Source organism: Polypterus senegalus, chromosome 3 (assembly GCF_016835505.1).
Source record: "Polypterus senegalus isolate Bchr_013 chromosome 3, ASM1683550v1, whole genome shotgun sequence".
NCBI lineage: Eukaryota > Metazoa > Chordata > Cladistia > Polypteriformes > Polypteridae > Polypterus > Polypterus senegalus.
In genome coordinates, this window is record NC_053156.1 from 65,900,063 (window position 1) to 65,914,654 (window position 14,592).

The 14,592-nt window shown below is 40.2% G+C and overlaps 1 protein-coding gene across 1 annotated transcript in view; it reads left to right on the forward strand.

Moving 5' to 3' along the window:
- Positions 1–14,592, forward strand: part of snapc2 (small nuclear RNA activating complex, polypeptide 2) — a 44,137-nt gene that overhangs the window by 6,481 nt on the left and 23,064 nt on the right. Inside the window, exons 2-4 of the mRNA XM_039747389.1 lie at positions 1,981–2,205; positions 5,592–5,696; positions 5,791–5,859. Of these exons, the coding sequence (XP_039603323.1) occupies positions 2,005–2,205; positions 5,592–5,696; positions 5,791–5,859 (375 nt within the window). The 5' untranslated portion in view covers positions 1,981–2,004. The remainder of the gene's footprint in view (positions 1–1,980; positions 2,206–5,591; positions 5,697–5,790; positions 5,860–14,592) is intronic.

The window sequence follows — 14,592 nt, forward strand, 5'->3', positions numbered from 1 at the left end:
CCCAACTCACACTGCATCCAACCTCCTTGGCCTCTCCCATAGGTGGTGAGCCCATGGTGAGGAGGACCCATGTTAACTCTTTGGGCTGTGCCCGGCTGAGCCCCATGGGTGCAGGCCGGCCACCAGGCGTTCGCCATTGAGCCCCACCTCCAGGCCTGGCTCCAGAGGGGGGCCCCAGTGACCCGCGTCCGGGCAAGGGAAAATGTCGTCCAAAGTTTTCTTTCGTCATTGGAGGTTTGTTGAACCGCTCTTTGTCTCATCCCTCACCTAGGACCAGTTTGCCTTATGTGGCCCTACCAGGGGCATAAAGCCCCGGACAACATAGCTCCTAGGATCTTTGGGACACGCAAACCCCATCCACCATGATAAGGTGACGGTTCAAGGAGGGGAAAGGTGTAAAAGGGTGGAGTGCCCTCTCAGGGTTGGCAGCTCATATTGGATCAACTTTACAGATTGCAGAGCTCAGTGAGACTATTGTTATCTTGTTAATGCAGAGAACAAATCGGCATATCTAAAATAAAATAAATATGAACTCTGGGCAGCAGATCTCAGAATGGCAAATAGAAATTGGGAAGTAGGTAGTTAATACCTGGTGGTTTTATTTTTGCTCTCACCTTTTTCCTGAGAGTTCATATCCTCTAAAGCATCTTTTAGTTCAGGCAGATATTATGAGGCTGTTAATTTCGTAGCCTTTTCAACAGACAATTTATAGTGTTTAACCTTGACAGAAAGTCTGGTACGCGGACAGGAGCAGGTGATTTATAAAGTAAATTGGAGTAAGAATCATGGAATTCATTGTTAATTTTATGTGATCATCAATTAAATTGGCAGTATTAGTTTCGGCATAGTAGTGAAAATAAAGGATTCATTTCTGCAGAGTCTCATTTCTAAGAGCCTGCTTAGATCATAAATTCAGCATGATACACTAAAGGAGAACAAATTAAGCTCTGATCTTGCTAAAGTAATTTTTGCTTCAAAATGAAGATTTAAAATACTGCATCTTGCTAGCTTAAGTTGTAGTTTTAACTCCAACTCGGTATTTTTGTCTTTCTTAATATGAGCCAAGTATGATGCAACTGCTTTTATAAAGTCTCTAATGAAACCCTTAATGGTTTGCAGGATCATACAGGGAGAATGGCATGAATTATGTTTTCTATTGTGTGCATGTTGTTCATACAGTAGAACTGTATATTGCCTAAAAGAGTAGTATTTAGGTGCCACCTATTTTAGAATACACAACTTTCACAGGAGATCCCATTTTAAATGATGCCAATATTTACATTGGAATGAGTAGCCATGAGGTAGGAATATCTATTAATTTTCAACTGAGGTTTTTGAGGTTGGAAATTAAAATAAAAATGGCAGAATGATTTAAATATTGAAAACTGTACACCAAATTCAAATTAGTAAAACATTTATGAAGAGCTAAAGTGAAGTGGAGAAGTAATTAATGCTGGAGGAGAACAATTAATAAATTTAAACTGACAACTCTAATTTAACCCACTGTTTAAGAGTGAGCGTGTCATGTAGTAGACTGGTGTCCTCTCAAGTTTGGCATCCATTTTGCACCAAAGGGCTGTTGGGATAGATACCAGATTCCCATGACATTGAGTAGGATAGATTGGTTAAAAGATTGATGAATGAATGTATGTTTTCTTTCAGAAAAATTTGAAGATCAAAATACTGACACTCTTTAGTTGAGCATATAACCTGGATGCCCACCACATTAACAAGAACAATATTTGAATGTGGACAGTAGGAAAAATCTAACAGTGTATAATATGGGTAAGGACATACTTGCCAGTACAGTTGCATTTTGTGTTGGGTTGTTCAAATAGTGATAGTGACTGGTACAGATGGGTAGTTTCACTTGCATCTGACTATCCTCATATTCTGTCCTTGCCAGTGTTTGTTTGGGTGATTAACAGTGCAATACTCTTTAGCAAATCTTTAATTTTCATTTTTTACCTTTATACCTAGGTGTTTAATTCCTTGGTTAAAACGATGAAACCCCCACCACGCCGGCGTGTTGCACCAAATCGCTTCTCTGGCATTCAGGCAAAACCTAACAACAAACCAGTCTGGTCCACGTGGACTCTGCAGGAAAGGAGGGCTCTGCTGGCAGCTTTAAAGCAACAGAGAGATCGGAAAGAAATTGACACTAGCGTAATCCAGGAGAAACTTCCTACCCGCAGCCTGGAGCAGGTAGGTCTCATAATGAAAGTGATAGAGAAATAGGAACAGTGCTGAGATTCTTGACTTTTTTATTTTTTGGTAAGTATGCTGTTTTGATGGAATGTTTGGATTAAGATTTCAGTTAGTTTACTTCAAGTACTTGTGTTCCATTATTTTAATGGCATTAAATGAGTGATGGTTTAGCTTTACATTTGACATGGTGCATATTGTGAAATTCAGAGGTGGGAGTGTTATGATGGTTAGGGTTATTTGTTTGTTTTCTCAGCTGTAATATTTTACAAATATTTTGTCGAGAGTTATAAAATACTCCATGCATCCATCCATCCATCATCTTCCGCTTATCCGGGGTCAGATCGCAGGGGCAGCAGCTTGAGCAGAGATGCCCAGACTTCCCTCTCCCCGGCCACTTCTTCCAGCTGTTCCGGGGGAATCCCGAGGCGTTCCCAGGCCAGCCGGAAGACATAGTCCCTCCAGCGTGTCCTGGGTCTTCCCCGGGGCTTCCTCCTGGTTGGACGTGCCCGCCACACCTCGCCAGGAATGCGTCCAGGAAGCATCCTAATCAGATGCCCGAGCCACCTCTTCTGACTCCTCTCGATGCGGAGGAGCAGCGGCTCTACTCTGAGCCTCTCCCGGATGACTGAGCTTCTCACCCTATCTTTAAAGGAAAGCCCAGACACCCTACGGAGGAAACTCATTTCAGCCGCTTGTATTCGCGATCTCGTTCTTTCGGTCACTACCCATAGCTCATGACCATAGATGAGGGTAGAAACGTAGATCGACTGGTAAATTGAGAGCTTTACCTTACGGCTCAGCTCCTTTTTCACCAAGACAGACCAATGCAGAGTCCGAATCACTGCGGATGCCGAACCGATCCGCCTGTCGAGCTCCATTCTTCCCTCACTCGTGAACAAGACCCCAAGATAGTTGAACTCCTCCACTTGGGACAGGATCTCCCTCCCAACCCTGAGATGCCGAATAGTGGACCAGAATCTCCTCAAAGCCGTCCAAAAGTCATTCTCCATGGCATCCCCAAACTCCTCCCACACCCAAGTTTTTGCCTCGGCAACCACCAAAGCCGCATTCCGTTTGGCCTGCCGGTACCTATTAGCTGCCTCCAGAGTCCCACAGGACAAAAGGGTCCAGTAGGACTCCTTTAGCTTGATGGCATCTCTCACCGCCGGTGTCCACCAACGGGTTTGGGGATTGCCACCACAACAGGCACCGACCACCTTACGGCCACAGCTCCGCTCAACCGCCTTAACAATAGAGGCATGAAACATGGCCCATTCGGACTCGATGTCCCCTGCCTCCCTCAGGACGTGGTCGAATTTTTGCCGGAGGTGGGTGTTGCAGCTACTTCTGACATGGGACTCTGCCAGACATTCCCAGCAGACCCTCACAACACGTTTGTGCTTACCAGGCCTGACCGGCATCCTCCCCCACCATCAAAGCCTACTCGCCACCTACTCGCTCGGAGGTGGTGATCAGTTGACAGCTCCGCTCCTCTCTTCACCTGAGTGTCCAAGACATGTGGCCGCAAGTCTGACGACACGACCACAAAGTCGATCATCGAACTGAGGCCTAGGGTGTCCTGATGCCAAGTGCACATATGAACACCCCTATGCTTGAACATGGTGTTCGTTATGGACCATCCGTGACGAGCACAGAAGTCCAATAACAAAACACCACTCGGGTTCAGATGGGGGGGGTGGGCGGCATTCCTCCCAATCACGCCCTTCCAGGTCTCACTGTCATTGCCCACGTGAGCATTGAAGTCTCCCAGCAGTACGAAGGAGTCCCCAGAAGGTATGCCCTCTTGCACCACCTCCAGGGACTCCAAAAAAGGGTGGGTACTCCAAACTGCTGTTCGGCACATACTCATAAACAACAGTTAGGACCCGTCCCCCCACCCTTGGTGGAGGGAGGCTACCCTCTCATCCACCGGGGTAAACCCCAATGAACATGCTCCAAGTCGGAGGGCAATAAGTATGCCCACACCCGCTCGGTGCCTCTCACCGGGGGCAACTCCAGAGTGGTAGAGAGTCAAGCCCCTCTCAAGGAGATTGGTTCCAAAGTCCAAGCTATGCGTCGAGGTGAGACCAACTATATCTAGCCAGAACCTCTTGACCTCGTGCACCAGCTCAGGCTCCTTCCTTTTCTGAGAGGTGACATTCCACGTCCCAAGAGCCAGCTTCTGTAGCCGAGGATTGGACCGCCAAGGTCCCCGCCTTCAGCCACCATCCAGCTCACGCTGCACCCGACCTCCTTGGCCCCTCCTACAGGTGGTGAGCCCATGGGAATGGGGACCCACGTTGTCTCTTCGGACTGTGCCCGGCCGAGCCCCATGGGTGCAGGCCCGGCCACCAGGCGCTCGCCATCGAGCTCCACCTCAAGGCCTGGCTCTAGAAGGGGGACCCCAGTGACCCGTGTCCGGGCGAGGGAAAATGTCATCCAAGGTTTATGTCCTTCATAGGAGGTTTGGTTGAACCACTCTTTTTCTCATCCCTCACCTAGGACCAGTTTGCCTTGGTGCTCCTAGGATCATTGGGGCATGCAAAACCCTCCACCACGATATGGTGGCTTTTTTTTTTTAGTAGTAAATATAAAGGACATACATGATTTCATACAGTTTTATTACAAAGGACAGCAGTGTCATAATATAAATCCATTAATAATAGCAAATTATAAAATAAAACTTTTAAAGCCCTCTGTTATCTGTTTTTATTACACTATTAGGAATATGGAAGAAGCGTACTCTTTTTATAATGTCTACAAGTTGCTTTGTTTTGCTTTTTATTAAATTAATACTTTCTCCCAAAACAGTATTGTAGTCCGTTCTAGTTATCACAAGTGCAGTATGGTGCAGGTTATGGAAGTAGGGGTAGGTTGGGGGTGGTAGAGGCATTCTGTTTCTTTGTGTGGTGGGAGCTGGCTGAAATAATTGCTTCTATCTTTGTAGGAAATGTACAAAAAGCATTCTGCCCTGTCCTCCATGTAAATGTGTTCTTGGCTCCTATGGCCTAAACTGAACCTAATTTTATTTTGATAGCTTTTTTTACAGTATGCTGTGGAATAGTTGAATTAGTAGATCTTTCAAAAAAGTTACTTAGTGTTAATTTTCATGTCCATTTCTTTTTTAGCCTGACATAAACTTATAAATGACCTTTGGTGTTTTCAATGCTGCTTGCTTTTATTTGTTACGAGTAGCAAATCATTGGTTTATGGAACCAGATATGAACACTAATCATGGACAGTGCTAGAAGCCAAATATAGTAAAGCATGCTCTTTTGAAGTAATATACCTAATTGCATGGCTTATATTTGGCTTCTAACCAATCTAAAGCCTTGTAATGTAAGACTTATTTGTAATATTGATAATGAAATATGTCTTTTTAGATCACTGAATTTGTTGAGTTCCTGAAAAGCAGTGTCAGCAGGCATGTTTCAAAGAGGTTATACAGCAGACATCTAGAGGAAAAGAAGAAGGTAGTCCCAATACAAGTAAGCACTTGAACCATGGACTGTGTAGTTAGTCTGTAAAGAAGCATTTTAGTATTTTCTGATTTTTATAATAAATCTGTGTTTCATTTTGTAGATATGGACTGAGGTGGCTGAGAAGCTGGCAGGACAACTAGAAACGTCGATGTCATCAGCATTTTCACAGGTGGGCGGTGGCTGTGTTGGGAGGAATTTAATTTTGTTTGGAATGTTAAATTTTTTTTTAAATAACAAAACTTGCTCCCACTTGTTCCCCAGGTCAATATTCAAAAATAGTCAAACCTATCTATATTAGCTACAAATCTCTAAATCAGTAGCTAGATTACCAATAACACTTTGAGGTCATTTGCTTACCTATCAGCTGTACTGTCTGTATCACATCCAGTAATTTTCTCAGCTGTCTTAGCTTTTACTGCAGATTTGCAGTACAATAATTTGTTCTAAATTCTCATGACCCCTTGATTGAAAACCTATTTTCTGGTATCTGTCTTAAATATACATTACTTCCCATAGTTTCCTGTTGGAAGTCACTGTTTTGCTAAAACTGTTCTGCTGAATTAATGTTTTCAATACATTTGGGATTTTTGGATTAGGTCTGCACTTAGCTTACTCTTTTCAAAACAGAAGGGGTTTAATTCACTTAATCTTTTACAGCAGGGCCTGCATTTTTCCAGGGATATGCTTGTTTTGGCTTTTCTCTGCATTTGCAAGGTACACTGTTGCATTCCATCTACTGAGGTCATGAATATTTAGTACATTTGGTGGAGGTGATAATGGAGATAATTTTGCATATACAACATTTTTATACTATGTCCAAAACAAATCCAGTTCATTTTACTTTTTTACTGTTTCGTCTTGTGAATTTCCTCTGACCTTCTGTATTTTTTTTTTTTGAGTTTCTTAATCTTTGTACTTCAATACTTTATTACAAACATGTTCCTTTTCTGGTATTTAAATAGAATTAAATGTAAATAGAATTAACTGTAATGAACCTAAAGAGAAAATAATATGTTTTGAAAAATTCAATACTTATTGAACCTTTTACATACTATAGGTAAAAAAAATATTATTCAATACATCTATTAATTTTTTTTCATACTGTGTTTCACTATTATTGGGTTACCCAAATATGCCTTTTGGTAAAAATGAAATCGACCAAGTACGTATTATTCATCTATCCATTTCTGAGCCTTCCTAATCCAGTTTATTGCAGTAATATTTAGAGCCTACACAACATTTAGTGAGATGACAAGAACTGTCAATGGGTCTGGTAGAAACCGTGGTGGTCAGGGCATCAGTGCAGTATAGAATCCATTCACACACATTCATACTTGTACAGGGGCCAATTTGGTACCACCTGTTACCTTAACCAACAAGTCTCTGATAATTTTGGAGAAAACCTCATATAGACAATGCAATAATGTGTTGCCCAGTAGGGCAGTGACTGGGTGTTGGCATAAACTCTTGAATTCTGAATCCATGAAGCGGTGCCATATTTCTGTATTTCGATGTAAAATATTCAATTTTGGTTATTTTAAATCCAGCACCAGGCCTTAATTTTTGTAAATATTCATTAATATCTGCTTTTAAATTATTTGAATTTTTAAGCCTGGCATCACCTCCTCCTCCCCCTAGTTTAAAAAGTACTCCACTAACCTATGCATACTTCTCTATGAGACCATGGGGTTCCTTATTATAGGTTCAATCTATCCTGGGAATACAGAGCCTGCTTTTCTAAAAGTAATGCAAATTCTTTAGTTTAGTAAATTCCTCTGTTGTTTGCCAACTTGAAGCCTCAAACTAAACATTTTGATCTGTTCAGTCTTAAGCTCAGAGCTAAGAGGGTAGTCTTCTCCATGGCTATGTTACTTGCTAGTCCAGTTATCATTCAGAATTGGTGACCTACTCATACTATGTCTTTATGTTAGAGTGAATTATAACATCTGTATCCAACTCAGTAGCCAGGAGCCTAACTCATTACTAATAATGTCTGCTGGCTTGTCTGTTGAGCACAAAATTCTCTAATTCTAATCTGTCCCCTGCTAGAATTTTCTGTCTTTCTGTTGATACATTTACAGGTGACATTTTTTCATCTCTTTATCTCTGCGTCATGCACTGGTGATGTCAAAAGTCATCATTTAACTTTGTAAAGTGTTCAAAACTGTTGGACAGAACGACCTTTGAGTTCAGATCACATGTACAAAGTGCACTTCTTCTATACTTATGTCAAACCATAATCCACCTGTACCTACCTACTATCGCGTATAGTATGTATTCCCTCTAGAAGAAAGCCTTTCTGAATCCAAGAGTCAATCAGACCTTCTGGGCCTCATCACTTCGTTCTGTGTATATTGTGCCATATATATTTTTCATGCTGGTAAAAAAAGTCACTTTTATTTCTGTAGCGCAAATTTAAATCTTTAAAATCTGACCAAACTGCTTCACAATAAAATCATCTATTATAAATGAATTATAAAACCAACCCAAGAACCACCAATAGCTTTTGAGTAAAAACGTTCTTCAGGCTTTGCTTGAAACACTCTAAACTAGAAGACCTAATGTACAGTGGATGCCTGTTCCACAACTTGAGGCCAGCTGCAGAAAAGGATTGGTCACCCTTAATTTTATCTTTCATCCATAGGACAACTAAATGCAGTTTGTCGGAGGATCTCCATGACCTTGGCAGGGTGGGAATATAAACAGTAATGAGAGGTGTAAGATGTGTGGTGGAGCAAGATCATTCAGTGCCTTACAAACAAATAATAAAATTTGAAAATCAATTCTGTATTTAACTGTAGCCAGTGGAGAGCAGGCAAAACTGGTGCAATGTTCTCATACTTTTTGGTCCCAGTTAAAAGACAAGCTGCAGCATTTTGGACCAGTTGGAGTCTGCATAGCAAGGTCTGCCTAACCCTGGTATAAAGTGTATTATAGTAATCTAGCCCGGTTGATATAAAATAATGAGCAGGAGTCCACAGGAGACTTCAAATTAGAGATCATTCTTAACTGATAGAATGAAGTGCTGATAATAAAATTAATTTGTTTGCCAAATTTTAAAGTGGCTCAAACACAACCACCTGTTAACCTTATTTTCCCACAAGAATTTGTGACCTAAGTTTACCACAAGAATCAGTTTTACAGTAAGAAGCAAGTGAACTGAAACCAACTACTTTCTACCATGGAATTCACAGTTTCAAAAAAATAACTTCGGTTTTGTCTTTGTTTATTCTAACTAGGCTTTGATGTCTCTCATGTAATCATAGACTGGCTGATGACTATTATTGGTAATAGATTTCACAGGCCTGAAATGCTGAGTATCATCGTCATAGCAATGGCATGAGAGGCCATACTTTTATGATGGAGCTAAGAGATAGCATATATAGACAAAAAAGGAAGTGGCCCAAAATTAACCCTTGTGGAATTTCAAGAGAAATGTGCTATCCTTGATGTAGCTCCACCATATTGACCCTATTTGACAGATAAAGAATCAGACCACTGGAGTGCTGTGCCCCTCATTCCAGCACAATATTAAGATGTTTTAAGAGCACATTATGGTCCATAGTATCACATGCAGCACTCATATTTAAAATAATTAAAACAGAAAAAAATTTGGAATCAGATGTTAAAAACAAATCAATGGTTACTTTTAAAAGAGCTAATTCTGTGCTCTGTGGTTGGTAAAGCCCTGACGGGTAAACATCAAGAATGTCATGAGAATGCCACTTGATAACAAAACCCTTCTTAAATGTTTTGGACAAAAATAGCAGCTTAGAAACAGATCTAAAGTTACAAGAAGATTCTAGGTCTAGGCTTCTTCAATTAGGATTCCAGTACTGCATGGTTAAAAGATAATAGCACTACACCAGATAAAAAAATCTAATGTACTGCCACCTATAACAAGAAAAAACTTCTTTTAGACGTCTAAATTGATTGCCATCTATCTATGTAGTTAGTTGGTTTAAGGTGAGCCTATTTCCATAAAGTAAAAAAATTCTGTGTCATTAAAATTATCCAGTATAACGTGCAGATAAATGAAATGTCTGGTAGTAGTACAGAATTATCTTATGTGTTACAAGTGGAGCCCTTTTAAGTACAGTTGTTTGGCTTGGAAAAATTACCAGAATATAAAAAATTAAGTACAGTACTGTGATTGACTGAGTTAAAGTAAAAGAATCAATTAAAATTAAGAACTTTCTAAGATAAAGGCTTATCGGATCAACATTATCTATATGTATATTTCACTAAGGCAAGACACCTATGGAAAGCACGGCGGAAGGGGCGTGGATTCACTAAGCCGCCAAATAAGACACCTATGGTGCACGCAGGAAGGAGCCATGCCGGAGGTGAATCGCCATATGCAGCTTGTAAAACGGTTTGCGAGGGGTATCCCATGGGATCCTTAAAACAATCCTTTACAACTGAGGTTAAAACACAATGAAGTAGTCTTTAAAAACCGAGATTTCGGTTACGACGCACGACCGTGTGCACCATAGCAAACTGTTTTACACGCTACACACAGCAATTCACATCCGCGACAAACATGCGTCTTCTTAGATGCTCCTGCAGGAACACGGAAAGTCTATGTGAGTCACAGGTGCATCTGGACTGTGCGAAGACGACAACGACTTAAGTGACGTGTTGGAGGTGAGCACATGAGCGATGGCGATCCTCCAGTTTTCAGTCACGGACGATTGTGTGTTGGTTCGTTCCGTGCATTGTTACAATGTTGCTTTTCTTGCTGATTTATTACATTACAGATTTTTCAAATGTTGATTTTAAAAATCATTAAAAAACTGGCCTGATTATGCGGAGTATGGTACGCCGCGGGTTGGCTAGTGAATATTTAAATCTCCAAGCATTACAATTTTGTCCTATGTTGGTGGAACAGTTCCTAAAAATATCTGAGAACTTTAAAACATTAAAATTGTTTCCTCCTCTGAGAGGTCACCAGAGCACGGAGAAATAGTTTAGAATTTAAAAGTTGCATTCTCATTAAGTACAGTTTGTAGGTACTATACCTTGCTGTAGGTTAAAAGACTGTACTGAAATGACTGCTTGAAAGCAGTTTCTATTCTCCATCGTGGCCCTGGAATCTCTGGGAGTTAAAATACATACATTCAGTGAGACAAAGTTTGCCCAGTGAAATAGACTAACCCACAGGCATCCGAATCTCATCACAAACATGAAATTCAAGACTTGCAATGTAAAAAAGTTTTGCAAGATTATTGTGTTATTTTTAGAGTGATCTTTAGCCTAGAGTAGTCCTCTGAATGGTTATTTATTTTTTTAATGTTTGCCATTCAGGGATTGAATTGTGATAAATAAACTTTTTACCCTAAGTGTGTGGAACACACTGAGGAATTGCTATTGAGAATCTGGGCTCAGGTGTCCTCTTAATGACATTAGTCCAGTGTTGTAGGAGTGATTTGCTAAAGCAGACCTCTAAAGTTCAACTATGTTGATCTGATGAAGCATACTATCTACTTTAAGATGGCCAATTTAGTAATACCAGATAACTAATTTTAAGTGTTCACTATAGTCTTGAATGAGAGTTGTACATTACTGGCTAGTGGTTTCTAAAAGACAAATTTCAATCTGTGCTGTGATTCTAGCATGGTGGGAGTGTGGGAGTTCTGATATGTAGTTGAAGCAACTGCAAAGGGTTTAAACATTTTCTTTATGCTTTTCAATAGTATTTATCTCTACCATTCTGTGAGTTCAGCTTTAGAAGTGAAACTCCCTACATTTCTACATTCAGCCCTCCTCTGCATTTTTAAAAATACCAGACTTATTTTTAACAGGCTATTATGTGATAATGTTATTGTAATTTTGATTTTTTTTATATTATTTTTTGCTTTCCATGCATTTCTTTTTAACCTACATTGCCACTGAGTGTAATTTCATAGGAATGGTTCATCTCTGTTCCAAATGTTGTTCATTTGAAGATAATGTTCTCTCACTGTGCCTTAAAAATGGCTTTGTAACCTTTTCCTAAATAGTAAGTAGGCTTGTCAATTAATTTTGGTCCACTGTTTAAGTACTGTGGTGGGCTGCCCGGGATTTGTTCCTGCCTTGCACCCAATGGTTGCTGGGACTGGTTCTAGTAGACCCCCGTGACCCTGTGTTAGGATATAGCGGGTTGGAAAATGGATGAATGGATGTTTAAGTAGAGTAACTAAAGAGGCAATTTTTCTCACTGATAATACAGGTATTGGATGATTTTAGTACTTTAATAGTTTTAGAAGTGTTGCCATATGTTTACCCTGGTTCACTTTATCTAATATTAGATTTTGTCTAATTATATGAAGTCATTCGTGTTTTTTTTTTTTTTTTCCCTTTTATTTATCAGTTTTCCATTTAACAGCAACATAAATACACATCTCTTCAAATACATAAAAATGCCAAAGGTATCGATAAACATTTTAGTGTTGACTATCAGATACGAACAATAAACCTATAATGCCTAAACCCCATATCCCACCCATAGGCCCACAAAAAAGATAAATAGATAAAATAGATAATGATTAATTAAATAATTAAACAACAAGAAAGCAATTAAAAAAAAAAAAAAAACGCTAATACACAGGATGTTACAAAAAATAAGAAAATAAATAACTAACAATTAAAAAAAAATAAATAAATAATAGTAATAAAATAGGAAATAAATAAATAAAGTTCAATCAGGTGCAATTGTTTCCAAGGATCTAAAATAAGAAACAAAAGGTTGCCAGACCTTCAAAAACCCATCAGCCCTCCCTCTCAGACTAAACTTGATTTTTTTCAAGTTTTAAAAAGAACATAAGATCCTTAAGGCTTAAATTGCAGGGAGAGGAGTTGCATCGGTCACATAGGTCAGGAACATTGGGATAAATTTTAGATAGTTTAGACTTTGACCAATGTAGCCTGTGTACTACTTTAAACTGAATAAGAGAAAGCCTTGCACAAGATGAGGAAGTACAAATCCCCTTAACTACACTATCCCAGTAGCCCTCTCTGAAGTCCAGACCCAACTCCTCTTCCCAATTTGAAATAGTTTTACTGTCAGAGCAACTGTCCATTGAAAGAACAGTATTATATATTTGCGAGGTAAGAGATTTCTTATGTGAAGAAAGTTCGAATAAGTCTTCCCAAGACTGTTTAGGTGGGTGAATGGGAAACTCAGAAAAAATAGTGGAAGCACAGTGTCTAACCTGAAAATAACGAAATAAATGAAATGAAGGCAAACCATATAGGGACGACATATCCGTAAAGTTAAGAAAGATATTATCCTTATAAAGATCGGAAAAACGTAATGCCCTTTTTATCCCATAAATTAAACGCAGAGTCTAAAAGGGAAGGGGGAAAAAGGTGATTATTACATAGTGGGGCCAAAGCTGAAGCAGAAACAGATTTGAAGTGGCGTCGAAATTGATGCCATATCTTAAGAGAGTGAAGTACAACAGGGTTATCTGTATATTGAGTAAGGGATACAGGGAGGGATGAAAATAATAAAGCGGGGAGAGAGGTTGAAAAACATGATTGAGCTTCTAGCTGACACCAAAATGCCTGAGGATCTTTTAGCCAATAAATGTATTTTTGGATGTTAGCTGCCCAATAATAAAACATCAAATTGGGTAAAGACAGACCTCCACTGAGTCGGCACTTTTGTAATAATGGATTGCGAATTTTGGGAGACTTACCTCTCCATATGAATGAGGAGATCATTTGATCAATAGATTTAAAAAAAGATTTGGGTAAGAACAAAGGAATGCACTGGAAAAGGTATAAAAATTTGGGTAAAACATTCATTTTAACTACATTAACCCTGCCCAATAGAGATACCGGCAAATTAGCCCATCTTTGAAAAGCTGACCTTACATGAGACAGTAGAGGAGTGAAATTAGCAGCCCGTAGAGCCTTAGGTGAGCTAGTCACATTCACTCCCAGATACTTGAAACCAGTATAACTCAGGTGGAAGGGAAGGTCAGTCTGTCTGAGCCGCTGCGCAGCTTTGTTTATAGGCAAGCATTCACTCTTTTGAATGTTAAGTCTATATTCAGAGAAGAAACCAAAATCTTTTAGTATTTCCATAACATGTGCTAGGGAATTAGTCGGGTTTGTGAGATACAGAAGTAAATCATCTGCATACAAGGCTACCCTGTGTTCTATATTTCCACGAGTCACGCCTTGGAACAAAGAGGAAGTCCTGAGAGCTATCGAAAGTGGCTCTATAGCTAAAGCAAAAAGTAAGGGGGAGAGAGGACAGCCTTGACGTGTGCCACGCGATAGAGGAAAAAAGTCAGATTTTATGTTATTGGTACAAACAGAAGCTAGGGGGGAAGTATACAAGAGACGAATCCAAGAAATAAATCTATCGCCAAAGCCAAATTTCTTCAGGACTGCAATGAGGTACTCCCACTCCACTCTGTCAAATGCCTTTTCAGCATCCAATGAAATGACCACTTCAGGGAGAATACTATGATGTTTGGAGTACAATATATTAAAGAGGGTGCGAATATTAAAAAAGGAGTGTCTTCCTTTGATAAAACCATGAAGTCATTCGTTTTGACAAATATTAAAAAAGAGGATATAAGGAAGAGGACAAATACCTATTTAGAGCACTGCATCTATATATACTAGCCATGTTCATCCATCCATCCTCTTCCGCTTATCCTGGGTCGGGTCGTGGGGGCAGCAGCTTAAGCAGAGAGGCCCAGACTTCCCTCTCCCCGGCCACTTCTTCCAGCTCTTCCAGGAGAATCCCAAGGCATTCCCAGGCCAGCCGGGAGACATAGTGCCTCCAGCGTGTCCTGGGTCTTCCCGGGGGCCTCCTCCCGGTTGGACGTGCCCAGAACACCTCACCAGGGAGGCGTCCAGAAGGCATCCTGATCAGATGCCCAAGCCACCTCATCTGACTCCT